This window comes from Nomascus leucogenys, chromosome 4 (genome assembly GCF_006542625.1).
Source record: "Nomascus leucogenys isolate Asia chromosome 4, Asia_NLE_v1, whole genome shotgun sequence".
NCBI classification, from domain to species: domain Eukaryota; kingdom Metazoa; phylum Chordata; class Mammalia; order Primates; family Hylobatidae; genus Nomascus; species Nomascus leucogenys.
Genome location: NC_044384.1, coordinates 142,256,574 through 142,278,165, shown reverse-complemented (window position 1 = coordinate 142,278,165; position 21,592 = coordinate 142,256,574). Strand labels below are relative to the sequence as shown.

At 46.1% G+C, this 21,592-nt stretch overlaps 1 protein-coding gene across 2 annotated transcripts; it reads right to left on the bottom strand.

The window, feature by feature from the left end:
- Positions 1–4,682: 4,682 nt before the first annotated feature.
- On the bottom strand, positions 4,683–20,008 carry PPP1R3B (protein phosphatase 1 regulatory subunit 3B). Of its 2 annotated transcripts, none has more exons than XM_003271422.4 (2): positions 19,780–20,008; positions 4,683–10,090 (listed from the first exon to the last, which is right to left on the bottom strand). In XM_003271422.4, exon 2 carries the CDS (start codon positions 10,071–10,073, stop codon positions 9,216–9,218), a length of 858 nt encoding a protein of 285 aa, XP_003271470.2. In that variant the 5' UTR covers positions 10,074–10,090; positions 19,780–20,008; the 3' UTR covers positions 4,683–9,215. The 2 variants fall into 2 exon arrangements, with proteins under 2 accessions (XP_003271470.2, XP_003271469.2); XM_003271421.4 differs by lacking the exon at positions 19,780–20,008 and adding an exon at positions 18,996–19,129.
- Between the last annotated feature and the right edge of the window lie 1,584 nt (positions 20,009–21,592).

The window sequence follows — 21,592 nt, the reverse complement described above, 5'->3', positions numbered from 1 at the left end:
TGGCTCCTGCCACCGACAGCAGAACGTCACTTATTCAATATTGCTTGCCCAGGGAGGACAGAGTGTGTCCTGCCTTACAGAAGGCCTGGGGCAAAGCCATGACATTTCAAAGCAGGAAAATCAACCAGGGTGAGAGGGACGTTTTTCTGGAGAAAACACTGTTTAAAAAATGTTTGTTTTCAAAGTCTGTGTGTGTAATATAGTGTGTGACCAACAGAAGTGATGAGATCCCAAGGTGGTGAGGTGATTGATCAATCAAAGAGGAAAGCGCCTGGAAAATTTGTGTGAACAAATACTTAGTTGCATGAGCAAATGTGCAAAGCAGTGTTCAAAAAGATCTTATGAAAATTTTTGGGAGATGGGAGGTGGCAGTTGCAGTGAGCCAAGATTGTGCCACTGTACTCCAGCCTGGGTGAGAGAGTGAGACTCTATGTGAAAAAAAAAAAAAAATTGGGAGAAATCTTTCAGTAACAGGTTCAATAAATACTTGACTAATGATGAAAAATTAATAATATAATAATTTATAATAAAATGGTGTGATGATAATAAAATCAGCGAAATTTCACCTGGCTAATTCCATGTTTAAATGAAACCAAGATGTTGACCAGAAGGCAATCCACACGGTGACTCTGAAAGGGAGCCCGGCTGAAGCAGCGACCAGTTTTTCTTCCTCATCAGCTTTAGCAGTGCAGGTGGTGATGTGTGGTGTTTGGATGGACGCTGGAAAACTAACCCTCCTTTAGTGGTGAAGTGTTCCCCTTTGATATATCGGGAGCTTCCTGAAACCTTTCCAAGACCCCTCAGCACTAATGTTAGGATCCTCGGCATTACAGACCCACCTTCAGCATGGGAGTAACGGTAAATACCAGCCAGAGGAGGCAACAGAGATGAAAAGGAAGAGCATGTGTGCCTGCCCTCATGGTGCCACCAGGAAAGCAGGGGGTCTTTAGGGCCAGGCCCGGGGAGAGCACTTCAGAGATGAATTTCTACCTCGTTGGTCTCCTGCGGTGCTTAATTAGGGCCTCTTGAACTTGCTGGGCTAGAGAAAGATGAGCTGAGACCCTGGAGTTAAATTCCTAGGAGCGCTTTGATGTTACTTTCTGGGGACTTGGGTTTTGGAATACTGCAATCCAGCCTCAGTGTCTCTGTCCACAATGAGCAGCTTCCTCGGGAGCTTGGCCAGCCTCGATTTGTTGGCCACGGGGGAGAGGTGGGGGAAAAGCACTGGTAGGAAATAAGCCCAAACCATGAATCACCCCTTTCCTCCTAAAGAAGCTACTGTTGAGAGTGAATTGGCTGAAATTTCCAGAGGGCTTTTGGCCACCAGCACTACAATTAGGAAAGAAAACCAACCGATAAAAACAAATCTAAACCACAGACTAAATCACCACTCCCTGATAACCCATCCAAAAAGAGCACAGTCCAGCCAGAACTGATTCCCGGCTCACCACTCCATGATAACCCATCCAAAAAGAGGACAATCCAGCCAGAGCTGATTCCCAGCACAGCAGCCTGGGCTTTCCGAGCTCTCGAGAGGTCTAAGAAGATCCCAAAGGACCAGGAGAGGTGAGCTCGGACAGGGATCGTGCCGTCAGGTTTGCCCAAGGTGTTCCTAGTATACACCGGATGCTCCCGGCTAACTCACAGGAGCCTCACTCATTCTCGAAAGCATCCCAGTTTAGATCATAAATTATATGATCATCTTAAAAAGAAAAGAAAGCAAGCCACTGAAAATAACCTGTGGCCTCAAGACTTCAGTAAGTCTGCTCTCAGTTCTCTTCCTATGTGACTCTTGCTTGGGGTTGGCGAACCATGGCCTGAGGGACAAAGTCTGCCCTGGTCCTGCTTTGGTATGGCCCATGAGCTAAGAATGGTTTTTACTTTTTTTTTTTTTTTTGAGATGGAGTCTCGCTCTGTTGCCCAGGCTGGAGTGCAGTGGCGTGATCTCGGCTCACTGCAAGCTCCGCCTCCCGGGTTCACACCATTCTCCTGCCTCAGCCTCCTCAGTAGCTGTGACTACAGGCGCCCACCACCATGCCTGGCTAATTTTTTGGTTTTTTTAGTAGAGACGGGGTTTTACCGTGTTAGCCAGGATGGTCTCAATCTCCTGACTTTGTGATCCGCCCGCCTCGGCCTCCCAAAGTGCTGGGATTATAGGCGTGAGCCACTGGCGCCCGGCCGGTTTTTACATTTTTAAAGGGCTTTTAAATAAAAACAAATATGTGACAGAGATCACATGTGGCCCGCAAAACCGGAAACATTCACTACCTGGTTCTTTACAGGATAAAGGGTGCCAACCCCTAACCTGGCCATTTGATCTTGTAGCTTTGGGTAGAGGGCTGGGATCTTGGATCATTATCGATGTCTTTGGCCCCAAAGAATGCTGACAATTCTGTATCCTCATCCTACCTTTGCCAAATCGAAGGCCCAGCCCCGGGTCCCCCAGTGCTGGAGAGGCAAAGTAGTGTTTGTGGAATGAACAATATCAATGCAAGCATGTAACTTACCAGAGAATCCCATGCAGGAAGCAAAAGGCATCTGTTGAGGTTCCCTCTCTCTCTTCTCCTCCAAGGGAAGGTGACAAGAAGGAATGAGGTTTAGTTAATGCCTTTCCTTGCCACACAGTGTTTCTATTCTGGTGGAAGGGAACGCTGTGGCCAAGAATTCTGCCTCTCTCCTGGAATGCCCCTGTAGCCATTCTCCCTTGGTGGTTTCCTTCCACCAGTTTATCCTGAGGTTTAATCAGGCCCTCAGAGACCCACATCATTTCATTCTAACTTTCATACTTCTATGCGGTCTGTGGTCCTAGTACATGCTGAGGAAGCCCTCGGGAGGAATGTGGCTTTTCCTGTAGAAAAACAATTGTGTTCACTCCTCTCCTGGGAACTGTATCTCTCCAGCATGAGGGATAACTTTTGAGAATCATCATCTTGGTCTCAGTTCTATGAGGTTGATTCTGGTTCACAGGGACAGTTCTTGGAAAAAAGACCTGTGTCGTCCTCCTGGCTCAGTCACTGATGGACTCTGGGGCTTGAAGAAACTCACTCAGGGCATTTGTCTCTCTCTCCCTCTCTCTCTCTCTCTCTCTCTTTTTTTTTGAGACAGAGTCTCACGCTGTTGCCCAGCCTAGAGAGCAGTGATACAATCACAGCTCACTGAAGCCTCGAACTCCTGATTCAAGTCATCTTCCTGCCTCAGCCCCCTGAATAGCTGGTATACAGACACGGTATCACACCCAGCTATTATTATTTTTTTTTTTTTTAGAGATGGAGTCTCACTATGTTGCCCAGGCTGGTCTCACACTCCTAGCCTCAAGCGATCCTCCAAAGGTGCTGGGATTGCAGATGTGAGCCACTGTGCCCAGCCACCTTCCTCTCTTTACCCATAAAAAGAGAGCTCTGTGATATTTCTTCCAGCCCAGTCACTGAGGATGTGATGAAGTCCAAGCAAGTGTCTGGAATGTGATTCACTCCCGTGATTCCTGGAGAGGACACAAATAGTGTATAAGGTGCTTCTTATGAGAGTCTAAATTTAGAAACCTCTTACAAATTAACATGTTGGCTGACTCTCAAAAGCATTCAGGGCACTGCTAGAGCCTCTGGTTACCTTATTCCTACTAAACATGCTCAGGGCCCCTTCCGTAGAGCCACTAACAGGAGATGGGAGGCCAAAGAGGTCGGTGGCAGAGCTTGGACTGGAAGCCAGACTTCCTGAATTCCAATACCTTCCAGTGGCTCCCCATGCTCACCAGAGGCGTTACCCAGAACATGTGAATGTCCTTTGTGGGGGTTGCGGGAAAAGCACCTGGCACTGCTTTGTATATGGAAGCCGAGTGGTCAATATTCATTTGAATTACTCAGAGCTGGACATTTGCCATTCTGGAGACATTGCTCTAGAAAAGTGTTTTTCTTTTTCTTACGTTGTTTTTATTCCAGACATTCCTGAGGTGTTAGTCTCACAACTTACGATTAGGTAATGATTATTAATACCTCATTGAACCTCAAACAGACATTCACAAAAACCAGAGTTAACGTTTCCATCCTTCCCATGTCTGTGAAGGCAAATTGTGGGCAGAGTGTAAAAATCTGGAGAAAGTTATGTACGGAGCTCACTTTAGTGTTAGCTGCTAAACTTTAATACACTCTGCCTTTCCACTAGAGCCACCGCCCACTTCCCCAGGGTGGCTGAGGACTTGTTGACATGGAACTTCTAGATGCAGCTTCCCACCCCACTCTGCCTGCATCTCGTCCTGAACTTTGGAAAAAAGCAGCTCTGGAAATCTCACTTAGGGTGACTATCCACTACCTATCAGGGGCTGTTTTGTTTTGCTGCTTACAGTTTGTTTGCTCAAGCAGTTGAAAGCTATGATAGCCATTTACAGTTTTCCTGCTTTTGTTTGAATACATCTGTCTGGACTGTACTTCAAGTGCAAACGACAGGGTAAGAATGCCTGTGACCTAGGATCATTAAAAATGGGTGCAGAATAACACAAGCTCCTGTATCTCTTCCCTAGCACTTACCTTCTCAGCTATGCTAAAGCAATTATCTCCTATCTGCCTTGCACCTTTAACTCAGCCATTTCCAAGCTTTTTCTTTGGAAACCTAAGATGTACATGTGGAAACATACCGATTTGAAATGTTTCTCCACTTACTCTGGCTCTAAGAATAGAAAGACAGTTTCAGTTTTGTTTTGTCTTCCTTTATTACATTTTTGCTTTTGAGATACAAACCAACCTCTCATACCACACAAAGAACATCCATTCTTGGGATTTTTAAAGTGCATTTCCCCTTGAACTCTGTGTACAAAAATATTTGTCTTTTAAAACATGCAGAAATTTGTTGACAAGGCACTTTTAGGTATAAAATGAAGATGAGTCCTTGGTTCTACATTCACATTGAAGTAAAAGTGAAATACCATCACAGCTGCACTCTCAAAGCCCTCAGAGGCCTAGCAGTCTCTAAAAACTCCTCAACAAGACTGAAAACATTCACGGCTTTACAACGTGGGTTGCACAGCTTTACAGCCATGACCAGGAAAAACTGCCTGTAACAACAGCTGTCCTTCTCCGTTCCAGATGTGTTGTCTCACTGCAGGAAATTAAGATAAGCTGCCAAATTGTCTTTGTGTGACCCTGCAAGATCCCATTATCCATGTAACTTCTTGTCTCCGATTTCAGTGAACATGTCAGGAGAGATGTGATTGGGACTCTCCCAGGACTACATTCAGGTGAGAAATTTTAGAAGAGGAAACAAATAAAAGGCAACCAAGGTTTTCATCCCCTATCCATTGAGAGAGAAGATCCAGAAAATGGGCAGTTCCAAAAAAATGAACACTTTTTTGATTGATAAGCATATATGGCCCATTTAATGTCCGTGTGACTACAACTAATGCCTTTTCTCAAAAAGAAAATGGTTTGAAAAGATCAAAACCACAGAGCAATCTCCGAACAGTTCCAAATATATAATTTTACCACCATTAAAATGAAATCTTAAAGGTAAATTAAATTCTACCATTGACTCTGACATTGTTTTAATTTCTGGAGAACTGCACGGCTCCATTATTTCTCACCAGCTCCAGTAGAATAATCTTTTAAATAAAGAAACCCACTCAAATGCTTCATGTCTTTCAATAGATACTGAAAGCTTAGTTATTAAATATCTTTGTATAATCCAGCTTATTTATTGTACTCAGTTTGCAAATGCTCTTCAGGGCACTTGAGGGAATAAATATAAAACAAAAATGAAGTTGCTTCCCTATTCCCAGACAACTGCACCTGTGACAGGTGGCTGGTCTTTCTGGGGCAACCCAGGAAAGATTCTGGGACTCGGGGGCCACTTGTTACCATAACCAAGAGCTGTCTGAAGGCAAATCTACAAGTAAGGTGCAGTGAAGTCTCCAAGTAAGAAAACTGCCACCCTCTGAAGTGTGTAGGCTTATCTACGGATGATGAGCTGTCAAACAAGGAGAGAATCCATCAGTGCAGCTCCTGAGGCCATCTGAGAATTTCACGGGACAGAACTGGGCCAAAAGGAAAAAGACTGTTTGCGGCAGGTGGGTAGCAGAGGAGCGAGTGGTAAACAGAAGACAGATGGAAGGCAGTATTCTTCAGACCCCCATAGATCACTGAATGACAGCCCTGATAAGGACGCTCAGGCAAGTAGACTCTTTTACTGGAGAAGAAGGGTCTTTGCAAGCAGGTGAGGACTTGCCTTCTGAATTGTGCGGCGGGGTGAGCATCCCAGGTGTGCTGGCTGGGGGCTTGCATCCAGCACCCCCAGCAAAAAAAAGCCGGGGTGAGCTGGGAGAAAGATGGGTAGTGGGGAGGGTTTATGGCTGCTTTAGAAGAGATAGTTATCACTGAACTACCATATTTCAAATTTTGACATGGGAATGTCTTAAGATCATTATTAGATAAAATTAAACTGACTTTATTCAACAGAGTCACTTCAGGCCTTTTTCTTATGAACACAGAATGATCCTTAGTCGGGTAACATGTCAATGACAGTGCACTCTGTGCCTTTCCTGCATTGTGGGGAGGGCACTTCTTAATGCAAAGTAAAATTCAGGACCTACATGAAATCAGTTTTGCTTCCATGTGAGTTCGATTTACGCTGTTAATAGTTCTGATCACCAAATTTGTAACATTTAAAGTACTGTCTGTTACCCGACGTCTGGTATGTTTACATAAAACGTGGTTCTGCCCAGTAACAGCATAAGGTAAAAATGTGATTTCCCCTAAAATTACATTATCATGTAATCCTAGAGTGTTACCCACCTGGGAGAGGTACAAAAAACAAAGCATTAGATTTCAGGCTAAGAACAGCCAGTTTTAGGAATAAGAATTACATCGAATAGCCTTAAGAGCATTTAAAAAGTCAAGGCATCTTAAACTTCAGAAATGACAACAAAAACAAAACAAAACAACAAAAACAACCTAACCCAACCACAAAACTCTAGGAGCCAAGGCACTCAATATCTGCCTGTTAGTTATGTACAAAGCCACAAATGGGAGGTCTTTTCAAATTAATCTGGAAAATCCAAGCACAAGACTCTTAGCTTGAAAAGCCTGACAGCTGTGCCTCCAAATCCAGGCAACTGTGCTTCCATTCCTCTTCTTGCTTGCCTTAGGAAAACTTCACTTTAGTAAGATCAGGCAAAACAGAAAATAAAATAGTCATTTAACCAAACTCCAAAACCAAACAAAAATAGAAAAAAAAAAAAAAAAAACTTCCTACAAATACACATGTAAAAATATATTTTTAAAGCACCCCTAAGTAAACACCAATCTTGCCCAAGAAAAATCACAGGTTTGGGGTCTATCTGATAATGATTGTCCCGGAGGTCTCTCTCTCTTTTGAGACACAGTTTCACTCTGTCGCTCAGGCTGGAATGCAGTGACATGATCTCAGCTCAGTGCAACCTCCACCTCCTGGGTTCAAGTGATTCTCCTGCCTCAGCCTCCCGAGTAGGTGGATTACAGGCGCCTGCCACCACACTCAGCTAAATTCTGTATTTTTAGTACAGATGAGGTTTCACCATGTTGGCCAGGCTGGTCTTGAACGCCTGACCTCAGGTGATCTGCCCGCCTTGGCTTCCCAAAGTGCGGGGATTACAGGCGTGAGCCACCATGCTCGACCCCGGAGGTCTCTTTTACAACAGCACTAACCAACAGACTTTAGTCCAATATGGTTAAGAACAATGAATCTCTGAAATTTCAGAGTTGGCAAACATTTAAAATAACGTATAAGAACTTGGGTGAGGTTTTTCTCCCCTATCTGTTTACATACACACCATAAATAAGAACACCCGAGTCCGTGTCCCTGGGTGCTGGTAAAGTGTTCTAGATATTGTAAATCACAGTCAAGATAAAACCATTTTCTGAAGATTTCGAGGAGATATTGGATATGCAAATCAAATGTCCTAAACACAACAGAAAAGATGACTCTTCGGGAAAGGAGATTCAAAATTCTCTCTTTTTTTTTCTTTTTGAGACAGAGTCTCGCTCTTTCGCCCAGGCTGGAATGCAGCGGTGCGATCTCAGTTCACTGTAAGCTCTGCCTCCCAGGTTCATACCATTCTCCTGCCTCAGCCTCCCGAGTAGCTGGGACTACAGGTGCCGGCCACCACGCCCGGCTAATTTTTTGTATTTTTAGTAGAGACGGGGTTTCACCGTGTTAGCCAGGATGGTCTCGATCTCCTGCCCTCGTGATCCGCCCGCCTTGGCCTCCCAAAGTGCTGGGATTACAGGCATGAGCCAACGCACCCGGCCCCAAAATTCTTTCATAAAGAACGAGACAAACCAGCCAAGCAAGTTAAAGTCATTGAGCTTTCCGGGGAAAAATCAGATTTTTCCGGTGACTCAGGGTAACTGTGGGGACTTAGAAAGCTCCCCCAGAAGGCAAGAGGAGAAGCTGAAAGTGTCCCCACTCATGACTATCCTGCCTTGTCAGAACCCTGCAATCTGTGACACCGCACAGGAGCCAGTGGGTTTCAATGACTGGTGTGTTGCTCTCCGCTGGAATATATCTGTGGGGTCAAGAAGATGGGGGAGGAAATGCCTGTCTCACCCACAAACTAATTTGCCTTTATTATCTTTTCCTGAACGTCAGATCAATTGTGGAAGAACATAAAATGCAAAAGATGAACTTGCAGAAAACAAGAGCCAATCCCATTTCTCTTCTGCAGCTGCATTGGAAATGTAGGTCAGGTCAGTGTGTCACAGCACAGAGATACACGTGGACGGGGAAGCACAGCAGCTTGCAGGAAAGGCCTGGCTGGCAGAGAGCACCCAAAAATGAACACGATGAACAGTGAAGGTCCGACGCAAGGTGACTGGGGCTGAGCGGCTTTTGGCGACTGATGTCCCACATCTGAGTGGAGAGCAAAGGAGAGCCTCCTCCAGCTTCATCAGCACTGGCACAGGCTTCATTCCCATCCATATCCTTTCCAGCACAGACCTGCAGACTCTCGTGGCTGCCACAGTGCGAAAGTGAGCCAGCCACCACCGCTCCTTTGAGTGAGACACGGGTTGTGTAATCTGAACCTGGCTGGATTTGCTGGTTTAAGAAAGAAGTGAAGAGGATCCTTTTATTTTCCCAAACTGGGCCTCATGGAAGTTCCACTTTGCTCCTTCCTGGCCTTCCATCTCCACTGCACAGTGAGCAGAGCTAGGCTTGTCTGCGGCAGCTCCGCCACGCCCTGTCACCTGCAGTCACTAGTAGTAGGGACCTAGCTTTTCATATCCTAAGTAACTTGGCCACTCTGGAAACAGACCATAGGAACACCGAGGGCTTCCGAACTGGTCAAAGGATATTCCCAAATCCGGTCCACTGTGGGGGTCGGTCGTTCCCTCGGTCGATTTTAACTCAGCCCGGATGATCCTATAGTTCTTGCCTCTGTTACTGTCCCAGTGCGTCTGTCCATTGCACTCGTAGTAGACAGCAAACTCCATTCTTTCATAAGACTGAATCTTCTCAGGCAAGCTGATATCGAAGGAGAACGTGTCCCTGTCTGAACCGGCATAAGTGTCCTTCACGTACTCACAAGGAAAGTCTGTGTAGCTCTTCCAGGTGTCGAACGTCATCCTTATTTTCACGGTCTTCTCAAATGCGAGGTTCTGAACCTTCACAGTGCCGGCGATGGCCCTGTCCTTGAGCACACAGTTCTCAAGGCAGACATGGTCGGCCTGAAGCCGATTTCTGAAGTCTAAATAATCTGCAGAGGGCTGGGAAAAATCCAGAACGAAGCTCTCGCTCTCCGCTGTTGTCAAGCTCACGATGTTGTCTAGGAGCTCGGTGATGTTGAATGGGATATCTAGCGGGTCATCGAATTCCGAGAACACTTTGACCATTGTCAGGGCCAGCCCTTGGTTGTCTGCAAAGGACACCCGCTTTTTCGCCTTCTTCTCCTGGACAGCCGGGGCCACCATTCCGCTGGCTTCATTCTTGCTGCTCAGCTGAATACAAGGCCTCAGCGGTTTGCTGGGCTTTGGTGAGATCTTAAAGGCAAACCTCTCTCGGCGCAAGGAAGGAGCCATGCAGTTGTATCTGTACTCGATGTCCACGGCCATCATGGGGCTAGATGAATAGGCTAGAACCCTGGAAAGGGAAGAGAAGAAAGAAAACAGCGGAGCAATCAGATCAGACAGATGTGTGAAGGCATTATTCCAGCAGGGACTGGCAAACAATATTTCCTTTTATCTATGCCCACACAGCGACAGGTCAGGATGAACCCCGGTGTGGTCCAGCACAACACAGGTTTGAGGGAAGATTATATTGTCGGGGGACGAGATGCGGTGGGGGGCGGGGGGTGGTTCAAGGTTAAAACAAACAAAAGAGTATGAAACCCACTAGTTTTAAAACTAAATGCACAGGTTTTTTTGGTCAGCATTTCTTGGGGCCTTCTGTTGGCGAATGTGCCACAGAGGATAATTAAAAGGGCATATACTGTTTTAAAATTTCCCAAACCTATTTGACTAAAAAGGTGTCTTCCACAGATAGCTGTCCTGAGGGATACTATTTATTTATGTATTTTTAGACACAGGGTCTCGCTCTGCGCCCAGGCTGGAGCGCAGTGGCACGATCACAGCTCACTGCAGCCTCGACCTCCCAGGCTCAAACGATCCTCCCACCTCAGCCTCCGAAGTAAGTGGGACAACAGGCACAAGTCACCGTGCTTGGCTAATTTTAAAATTTTTTGTAGAGACAGGTCTCGCTATGTTTCCTAGGCTGGTCTCACACTCCTGGCTCAATCCATGATCCTGCCTTGACCTCCCAAAGTGCTAGGATTACAGGTGTGAGCCTCTCTGCCCACACTTTATTGAGAAGTAAAAATTGTATATTCTTATGGTGTACAACATGTTTCCATATATGTATACACTGTGGAATGGCTAAATCGAGCTATTTAACATACATTATATCACACTTTTTTTGCAGTGAGAACACTTAAAATCCACTCTCAGCAATTTTCAAGTATATAACATATCATTACTAAGTATAGGCACCATATTGTACATCAGATCTCTTGAATTTATTCCTCCTGTCTACCTGAAATTTTGTATCCTTTGGCCAAAGGATACCTCTCCAGTCCCTCCACCTCCAGTTTCTGGTAGCCACCACTGGGACTCTCTGTTTCTATGAGTTTGACTTTTTCACATTCCACATATAAGTGAGATCATGCTATATTTGTCATTCTGTGCCTGACTTATTCACTTAACATCCTCCGGGTTCATCCACGTTGGCACAAATGACAGGATTTCCTTCTTTTTTCAGGTGGAATAGTATTCCACTGTGTTTATATACCATGTTTTCTTTATTCACTCATCCAATGATGGGCACTTACATTGATTCCGTATCTTGGCTTGGTGAATAATGCTGCAATGAACATAAGAGTACAGATAACTCTCTGATACACTGCCTTCAATTCCTTTGGATGTATGTCCTGCAGTGGGATTGCCGGGTCATATAGTAGTTCTAGTTATGGCTTTTTGAGGAGCCTCCCTACTGTTTTCCATAATGGCTGTACTAATTTACATTCCCACCAGCAAGAGACAAGGGTTCCCTTTTCTCCACGTCTTTGCCAATACTTATTTTCTTTGGACTTTTTGAAAATAGCCATCCTAACGGGTGTGATGTGACATCTTATTGTGGCTTTATATTTGCTATAATCTGATAAAAAGAAATGGATTCATCCCACAAATAAGGATTAGGTGTTTCCTATATGCCAGGCATCAAGCAAGATACTGGGATTCAATAGTGAAGATAGACACAAACCTGCTTTCATTAAGCTTATGGTAGGTTTTTAAATCTCAGGATACCACTCTTTTAAAAAGAACCAGCAGGCTGGGGTGGTGGCTCACGCCTATAATCCCAGCACTTTGGGAGGCTGGGCAGATGGTTCATTTGAGGTTAGGAGTTTGAGACCAGCCTGACCAATATGGTGAAACCCCGTCTCTACTAAAATTACAAAAATTAGCTGGGCGTGGTGGTGGGCACCTGTAGTCCCAGCTGCTCTGTAGGCTGAGACAGCAGAATTGCTTGAACCCGGGAGGTGGAGGTTGCAGTGTGCAGAGATCACACACTCCAGCCTGGGCCACAGAGCAAGACTCTGTCTCAAAACATAAAAATAAATAAAATAAAAACAACCAGCAATTTCGTATTTGTAAGCCTTTAATATAGGTGAATATTTGTTTTTTCCACAAGTAAAAAATTAGCTCTATAAGAATAAAAAGCAAATAGAATCATGCTAAAAGAGGATAATAAATCTGAGTTAACAAAAACTATATTTTCTATAAGTAAAAATGATAAGTAAAACAAAAAAAGACTAAAGACAAACTGTGAAAATATTTTACAATAAGCATAGCAGCAGAGCTAATACCTTAATATGTAAAGTGTTCTTACAAAGCAATAATAAAGTCAAATATTCCACATAGAAAAATAAGCAAAGAACATGAATAGAAAATTCTTGAAAAAAATTTTAAAAGTGGCCTATAAATATGCAAAATGTTCAACCTTATTATTAATTTAAGAAATTTAGATGAAAAACAATGTCTGTTTTTTATTTATTGAATTAGGAAAAAAATTGAAAAGATAATGCAAGCTTTTTCTTTTTCTTTTTTTTTTTTTTGAGACTGGGTCTTACTCTGTCACCTAGGCTGGAGTGAAGTGGTATGAACATGGCTTATGGCAGCCTCCACCTCCTGGGCTCAAGCGGTCCTCCCACCTCAGCTTCCCGAGTAGCTAGGACCACAGGCACGAGCCACCACGTCTGGCTACTTTTTAAAAAATATTTTTTGTAGAGATGAGGTCTCACTATGTTGCTCAGGCCAGTCTTGAATTCCTGGACTCAAGCAATGCTCCCACCTTGGCCTCCCAAAATGCCTGGGATTTGTAGGTATGAGCCACTGTGTCCAACCGATGCAAACATTTTCATTAGTTTAAATTGGCACCACCTTTCTAATTTTTTTTATCATTTTTTATTCTAATATCACATAGAGACATTTATCCTAAGTAAATAATTAAAAACATATAGAGGTTAAGATACGAAAATGTTCAATGCCACATTATAGGGGGAAAAAAGATGACAAAATAACCTAGATGACCATTAACAGGTACCTGGTTCAATTAAATATACCACATCCATGTGATGTACTTTTATTTTTATTGTTATTGTTTTTTCCTTTTTTGAGACAGAGTTTTACTCTTGTCACCCAGGCTGGAGGGCAACGGCACAGTCTCGGTTTACTGCAACCTCCACCTCCCATGTTCATGTGATTTCTCCTGCCTTAGCCTTTCGAGTAGCTGGGATTACAGGAGTCTGCCACCACACCCAGCTAATTTTTGTATTTTTAGTACAGACAGGGTTTCACCAGCTGGCCAAGCTGGTCTCAAACTCCTGACCTCAGGTGATCCACCTGCCTTGGCCTCCCAAAGTGCTGGGATTACAGGCGGGAGCCACCATGTCCAGCCCATGTGATGTAATTTTATATCATCATTAAAGCCGTTATTTTAAAAAAGATTCAATGAAATGAAAAAAAGTATAGTATATTTATATTTATGTCTATAGAGATAGAAAGAGAGAGAGGGAAGATAAAATTGTACGTAGAAACTAGACTTGTGGGGAAAAATGCCATTGTCCCTTCAATGACATGAGTTTGAACTTTGCGGGTCCACTTTTGCTCAGATTCTCTTCTGCCTCTGCCGCCCCTGAGACAGCAAGACCAACCCCTTCTCCTCCTCTTCCTCCTCCTCAGTCTACTCAATGTGAAGAGGATGAGAATGAAGACCTTTATGATGACCCACGTTCACTTAATGAATAGTAAATGTATTTTCTCTTTCCTATGACTTTCTTAACACTTCCTTTCCTTTAGTTTACTTTGCTATAAGAATACAGTATATGTTACAAATAAAATACAAAATATGTGTTAATCGACTGTTGATGTTATTGATAAGACTCTGGTCAACAGTAAGCTGTTAGAAGTGAAGGTTGGCTGAGCACCGTGGCTCACTCCTGTAATCCCAGCACTTTGGGAGGCCGAGGCGGGCGGATCATGAGGTCAGGAGATCGAGACCATCCTGGCTAACACGGTGAAAGCCCATCTCTACTAAAAATACAAAAAATTAGCCGGGCGCAGTGGCAGGTGCCTGTAGTCCCACCTACTTGGGGGGCTGAGGCAGGAGAATGGCGTGAACCTGGGAGGCGGAGCTTGCAGTGAACCGAGATCACGCCACTGCACTCTGGCCTGGGCGCAAGAGCGAGACTCCGTCTCAAAAAAAAAAAAGAAGTGAAGGTTTTGGGGAGTCAAAAGTTATATGTGGATTTTTGACTGTGTGGGGGCTAGGCTCCCCTAGACCCCATGTTGTTCAAGGGTCAACTGTATTATGTAAATGCAGAGAAAAAAGACTAGAGATATATATTTAAAATCAGAATACTTAGGTGACAAGATTTGAGGAATTTCTGGTATCCCGGTTTGTATTGTCTTATATATTCTAAAATAATATTGCTTCTATCATCAGAACAAAATGAACCTAAAAAAAATCCTCAAATATGTTAAGATATCCAAAAACCCATCCCAACACTACTGCCTCACTAAAGCTGAGCACTTTTTTTCCTGAGACAGGATCTTGCTGTGTTGCCCAGGCTGGAGTGCAGTGGTGCGATCATAGCTCACTGGAACCTCAAACTCCTGGGCCCAAGCAATCATCCCGCCTCAGCCTCTAAAGTAGCTGGAACTACAGGTGTGCACCTCCATGCCCAGCTAATTTTTCAATTTTTATAGAGGCAGGGTTTCACCATGTTGCCCAAGTTTGTCTCAAACTCCTGAGCTCAAGCAATCCTCTCGCTTCAGCCTCCCAAAGTCTGAGCACTTTTTATCATTCTAATTACCATGGCAAATTTATATTTTGATTTGACAGTTTCAATGGACTAAATTAAGGAAATGAGTGACAAAACTAGGATTAAAATCTCAAGTCTGAGAATCACAGAACACAGGATCTAGATGAGTCCCCAAACCTATCTCCCCTCAACCTATCTCCCCTCCTTATGGCACAGGTGTAGATGTGTGATGACGTGTTGGGGAACTCACTCTCGAGCAGCCATGGCCAACCCTGAGAAGTGACAGGCAACATGCCAAGTGTCTTCTGTAAAGAGCTGGGACCACTGGTTCAGTTCTATAAATAATCTCTCATTTTCACCTTCTGATTGTGATTAACCAAACATGTAAAAAAAAAAGGTGAAAGGACAAACACATCAGAGTTGACCCCATTTTTCCAAAAGTACAGCACTTCCCTGGGATGCAAGAAGCCCTTACAGATGGCCAGTCAGAGAAATACACATACTCAGAACCAAATAAAACAATAACTTATGGCCAGAATGCAGGTGCTTAAACATTCATTTTAAAGGATATCTGTCTCACTGTTTCCCCTTTAAGAAAATCAATCTAGTGAAAATTTTAAGGGCAAATTTGCTTTCAATTATCTGTTCTTATAGCCATGTAACTGTTCGGGAAAGGAAAGTTTTGACTGAATTAGGCAAGGTAGGTTTGCAGAGGTTCAATGGATTGACTAACAGGTTCATTGTAAAAAAAAAAAAATTCTATACTTACAAAATATCTAAATTTTAGTTAATCCTGTCCCTTGCAAAACTGTGTTGGAATTATACCGTCAGCTCTAACTTTAACACAGGTAGTGTTTTTGTTTTGTTTTGTCTTATTTTTAGTTTTTTTTCTTTCGAGACGGAGTCTTGCTCTGTTACCCAGGCTGGAGTGCTGTGGCGCAATCTCAGCTCACTGCAACCTCTGCCATCCAGGTTCAAGTGATTCTTCTGCCTCAGCTTCCCAAGTAGCTGGGACTGCAGTGCCACTACCCCTGGGATTACAGGCGTGTGCCACCAACCCCAGCTAATTTTTGTATTTTTAGTAGAGATGGGGTTTCACCATGTCAGGCTGGTCTCGAACTCCTGACCTCATGATCTGCTCCCCTCAGCCTGCCACAGTGCTGGGATTATAGGCATGAGCCACCGTGCCCAGCCTCGTTTTTAAACAAGTATAAAAACCAAACAAGAGGCTATGTCTGGCATCGCAGTGCCCCCACTCTACCCATCCTGAAAAATCTGGGTGTGAACTGAGGGAGGAGGGGTTCCTCTTCACAGCTTCCTCCTTACCTGTCAGCACAGGTCATCTGCAAGTTCTCTTTGCACCTCCAACAAGCCTGCAAACCAACCTCCTACGTGCTTTCCTGCGTGTTAGAAAAAGGCTTGGAAACTCTCAAGATATTGTGGAAACGGAATTCCAAAGCAAAATGATCAATCAGAGAATCTACACACTTACAGCCCACTAGAACCAATGTCCCAAGTTCTAATCCCGCACGCTGAAGAGACTTAGCTGAAGACCTTGGTAGAGTTTCACTGTTTCAACCCAGTGGCATAAATTTGCCCCTGAGATCCCTTTTATCACCAAGCTGTAAGAACAAGCAGAAGAAGTCCGGCTTGGAGAGGCCAGGCTCTAGTCAGAGCCAGAGCTAATTAAACAATGCTGCCCGCACTGGCAGGAGCCAAACTGCTATTGCAAGATTCTTCTATGAAAGGCAAAAGTAAGGTTATGATGGCCCAAGAGTTACCAGCAGGACTACTACCCCAGGGACATTGCACAAGCAACCCCAGTCTAGAATCCCTTCACTTTGTGTGTCACCATAACTGCAGGTGAGGACATTAACCTGTGTGGCCTCAATCTGGGGTATGACTCGACTGTCAGTCACCTTGCCTGTCCCACAGATAGCTTCCAGCTTTTATCTACCCGGTCACTCTCCAAGAATCAGCACACCGAAGTGCTGGTTTGGTGTGGGCTTTCCTGACCTACTCAGGAACTCCCCAGCGGACTGTGACAGGGATGGCTGCCGCCATGCAGAAGTACTCCTAGCAACTGAGATGTGCAAGGTAATATTAAGGTCCTGAAAAGAAGGCACCTGGACAGGTGCTTCTTTTACAAATGACATGAAAATGATCTGTTCCAACACAGGAAGCACCAGGCTGCAGCCCAGCCTCCTCTCCTGACAGACTCCCTGGCTGCTCCAGCTCTGTCCTTTTCCCAGGCCAGGGAATATGAGTCACCAAAGTTGGCCAGGGGGAAGAAAAAAGAACCAGAAGTTATGGGCATATATTTGAACCATGAGAGCAGGACTCAGGATCTGATACCAGTTGCAGGATAAAAATAAGAGTGTATGAGTGCTGCTCCCAGGTCGGCATGAATTCTAACACTTGCTTCCATAGATATGCCTCAGAGGTCAGGGGTCAGTTTCCCTGGTGACAGAATGGGCCATGCTTGAGGGTAGATTTCAGTGTTCACGGCTAAGACAGGGCAAACCCTAACAGATCATGGAGATAGTTTTGCATAAATGCTTTCTCTGTTCCACTCATGACAACACACCTTCTCAAGACAGCTGGCCAAGGTTAGATGGCCATGGTGGTAACTATAGACCTGCACAGAAAATAACCCCATGACCTTCACGGTTTCAGGCAGCTGAGCTACTGACTTCCTGGCTGTACCTTTCATAGGGAGGAAATCTTTTTTGTATCAGGGCCACGACATTATCCCCTCCATTCTCTCATTCCCTCTCTCTCTCTCTCTCTCTCTCTCTCTCTCTCTCCTGATAAGACAAAAAGGCCGGGCGCGGTGGCTCACGCCTGTAATCCCAGCACTTTGGGAGGCCAAGGCGGGCGAATCACGAGGTCAGGAGATGAGACCATCCTGGCTAACACGGTGAAACCCCGTCTCTACTAAAAATACAAAAAAAAATTAGCTGGGCGTGGTGGCGGGCGCCTGTGGTCCCAGCTACTCAGGAGGCCGAGGCAGGAGAATGGCGTGAACCCGGGAGGCGGAGCTTGCAGTGAGCCAGAGATGGCGCCACTGCACTCCAGCCTGGGCGACAGAGGGACACTCCGTCTCAAAACAAACAAACAAAACCAAACAAAAAAATCAGATGCACAAGCAACCCACCAGGAACACTGAAAGCTGCCAAACTGCATTCAGTAGACATTCACAACCAGGTTATAATTGTCATTTTTAAAGACATGGCTATCTACCTCCCTCCAACAATTCTGTGTTCCCTTCCAAAAGATTTCACTGATCCAGCATGAAGAGAGTGCATGTCTTTCCCCTTTGTACTCAGACCATGGGGGCCTATTCACAGCGTTAAAGCCTCCGTGTACCCCTCGATCGTGTCCGCATCATCCAAAGCATCTTGGAGATTGATACTTGTGAATGCGGTTGCATATTCTAGGAAAGAGGCAAGTTCAAATGACACAGCCCCTGCCGTCTAAAAACGTACGAGGGAAAACAGGGCACTAGGCTAAGAATGTCTGCACCTTGCTTTGCTACTTGAGCGAGTCGCTCAGCTGCTCTGGGCTTGAGGACCCCTCCAAGGTCCCTGCTGGCCCTGACATTGTATGTTGCGACCCACCCCTGGTGCTGCTTCTCTTCCCACTAACTTTTTTCCCTAAATACCTCAACTGTACTTTTGTGGTAAGTCCTCCAGCTGTCTTCACTTTAGTTTTGGCTCCTCGACAACTCTGCGCAAGGAAACATTTCCTCCTCTCCTCCTCTTCCTCCCAGACCAAAGCTCTAATTGTCTCTTCTGCTGCACCCTGGGTCTCCCAGGCAGGCCCCGCCACTCAGACCACAAGTTCCAACACCTTCCAAGTCTCCAAGTTCTCAAGTCTAGTCTTTCCGCTGTTTTCTCTTCTTTTTCAGAAAACAATGCTCTGACAGGCCCCAAATCTTCCAGTAAGTTATTACCGGCCCCCACTCCCTCTTTTGCATCTACTGTGCCTTCCACACCCCTTTTTCTGGATTCCAAAGAGAGGCAGGAACAGGCCAGTGCTCTCCAGGCTGGAGGATCCCTCAAGTTAACTCTCCGACCCTCTCCCCTCCGTCCAGTTTGGCCAGGGCTGTACTCCGCCCCCAACCTCCATACAAGCCTCCTTGGCCTGGCGCTGCACCCACCTTTTGGGCCGCGGAGAAGCCCCCTCCCCAGCTCTCTCGCCGCATCGGAGAGCCTGCAGGGTTGTGGCAAGGGCGACTACGTGAGCGTCGGTGTGTCCGGGAGGCAGGGCCTGGGCTGGCTTCCCGGAGATGTCGGCGGGGGGAGGAAGACGACGAGGAGGAGGAGCCCGTTATCGCACCCGGGCGGGGCCGGCAAAGGGGCAACCCCGGCCGGAGCAAGCAGCGCGACACCAGCACCCCCGCGCGGCCGCCTGGCCTCCGCCGGCCCGGGACAGGCATCGTCCTAGGTCCCGTCGCCCTCGGTGGCCTGAGAGCCTACCAAGTATATTTCCTCGCGTTTTTTAGGGAAACTAAGGCCCAGAGAGAGACGAAGCGGCTTGTCCTTAAGCTCCAAATCCCATTACCCAACTTTGGAGAGGTCTCCAGACCTCTCGGGACCCGGGGCTGGGAACTTGCGCTAGGTTGCAAGCCAGAACAACAGGTGGCAAAGGGATCAGCCGCCGCAGCCGCAGCTCCCTGGTCACGGTCGCAGCCCGGCCCAGCAGCGCGGTGGAGCACGTGGGCCCGGGAGGCGCTTCCCAGCTGGGGTCCCTGGATCGCCCTCTCCACGCTGAAGCAACAGCTCCCTGGGGCCAGCTCCCTAGAGTTTTCCAGCCCCGGTGTGCCAGTGTAAGTCGCACGGTGAAAATGTAGATGACAGGAACCCAAACGGGTCCCCGCTGCACGCCCTCGCCTTGTTGTCCCCAGCCCTTCACTCGGACTCGAGGCTAGGGGAGCTACGTACCGGGTTCAGCTCATAAGCCCGGAGGGCAGACGCGCCAGCCAGCGGCAGCATCCGCACTGGGGGAGCAGGGACAGCGGCCGTGACGGCAGGAGTTGGGCGCCGGGCTCGGGTTCGCGCCCCCCGCGGGCGGCCACGTCCGTCCGTGCACGAGAGCTGCGCGCTCACCTCCTCCCTCCAGCAGTCACCCGAGACTCGAGCTCCCCGCCGCCGCGCTGCCCCCTTTAACTTTCTGGCCACCTCTCGGGACCCCGGGTTCCATCCCAGGCCCCCTTCCACGTGAACGCCCCCCGCAGCCAATGGGCGCGCCCGGGACTCCAGCCACCGACCAGTGGGCGCGCAGCCACGGCGCTGGGGAGCACCACTTCGCCACGTGATCGGCAGCGCGCCCGGAGTGATCCGGCTGCGGGCCAGGGTCTGGGAAGGGGGTGGTGGGTCGCCGTTTCATCAGAAGCCCAAGGACGGGCACCAGAGGGCAACTTCCTACAGGAGAGCGTCCCGTTAGAATGACAGGGCTTTTGCAAAAGTCTGACACCCGTGGCACAGAGCGCCCCAGATATGAAGGGTTTCACAGGTAGGTATACTTTAGAAGAAATTTCCTGACTTGAATCGATTATAATCACTACCTAAATCTAAAGGGCCTCCATGATACATATTATGCACCTTGAGATCTATAGAAAATGATCTTAGAAAAAGAAAAAAATGATGACCTTAAAGAGTTTGAATCAGAGGCTCTTCCTTTCTTCAGTTTACATGGAACTTGATCTGAACTAGCCACTTTAGGCATAAGGCTACCAGTTTTCTAATTTTAATGACCAGCAAAGTTTTAGAAAAAAATTAGAAATTGATATAGGATTGCCAACTTTTTAAACTGCCAAGAAAGACATGAAAATAAACAAACCCTGCCGTCCTCTGTTACTATCCTTATATTTTTATTTTTTAAAGTACTCTTTAATAGCAGTAACAACGAAATGCAGGAAGGATGTAAAGGCCAGTCTTTCCCATTGGATATATTTAGCTTTCTGAAAACTCATTATGTTGAATATGGCATTTGGGAATTTGTACTCTAAGGGATATAGGCTCCGCTTCAATTTTACTAGGAATGCAAGCCTAAAACAGTAATCGGTGACAATAATCCAATACAAACCTTTAGCTCTACAGAGAGCTTCGCCGGAGGAAGTCGTGGTGTCTGAAGAGTGATCATTAATCTTCTTCCTTCTTTTCTGATGGGCAGATCTGATAAGAGACCACTTGTGAAATCAGCTATTGGTAGGTGGTTGGCAAATAGCGTTTCTGTGCAATATTCCCTCTGCCAACTTTAAACCCTCTCTTGTTAGGTGATGAGTAGGTTGAAGATTTTTAAGCCAAGTACTGGCTAAGTTTCTCAGGTGTAGTGAGCATGCTGGAGGAGTGGGCAAAGATGAAGAGCCAACAGGTATTGCAAAATGTATGCAGGCAAAGGGTAATCCGAACCACACCGGGAAAGAGTTGGGACAAGTAAATACAGCTTTGTGGCATTAGGGTTTGGAAGCATTTTTCTTGCATAGATCTAGGAAACCGTAGTCAATAATTTCCCCTGTGGTTTAGATGACTATTTCAGACCAGGAGAGAGGGGTTAAACTTAGTCGTGGCACACCACAGCCTTAGTAGGCAGGAGGGTGGCATCTATGAGTTTGAAAAGAGAACAGTCTTTGCCATCAGGATAGAACTGAGATGCAAGCTCAAAGGCCGGCTTCAGCAGGAGACCCAGCAGTCCAGAGCTCCAGAGCTTGAGAGCTGGACCCACCCTCAGACACGATCTTGCCTCACACTCTCA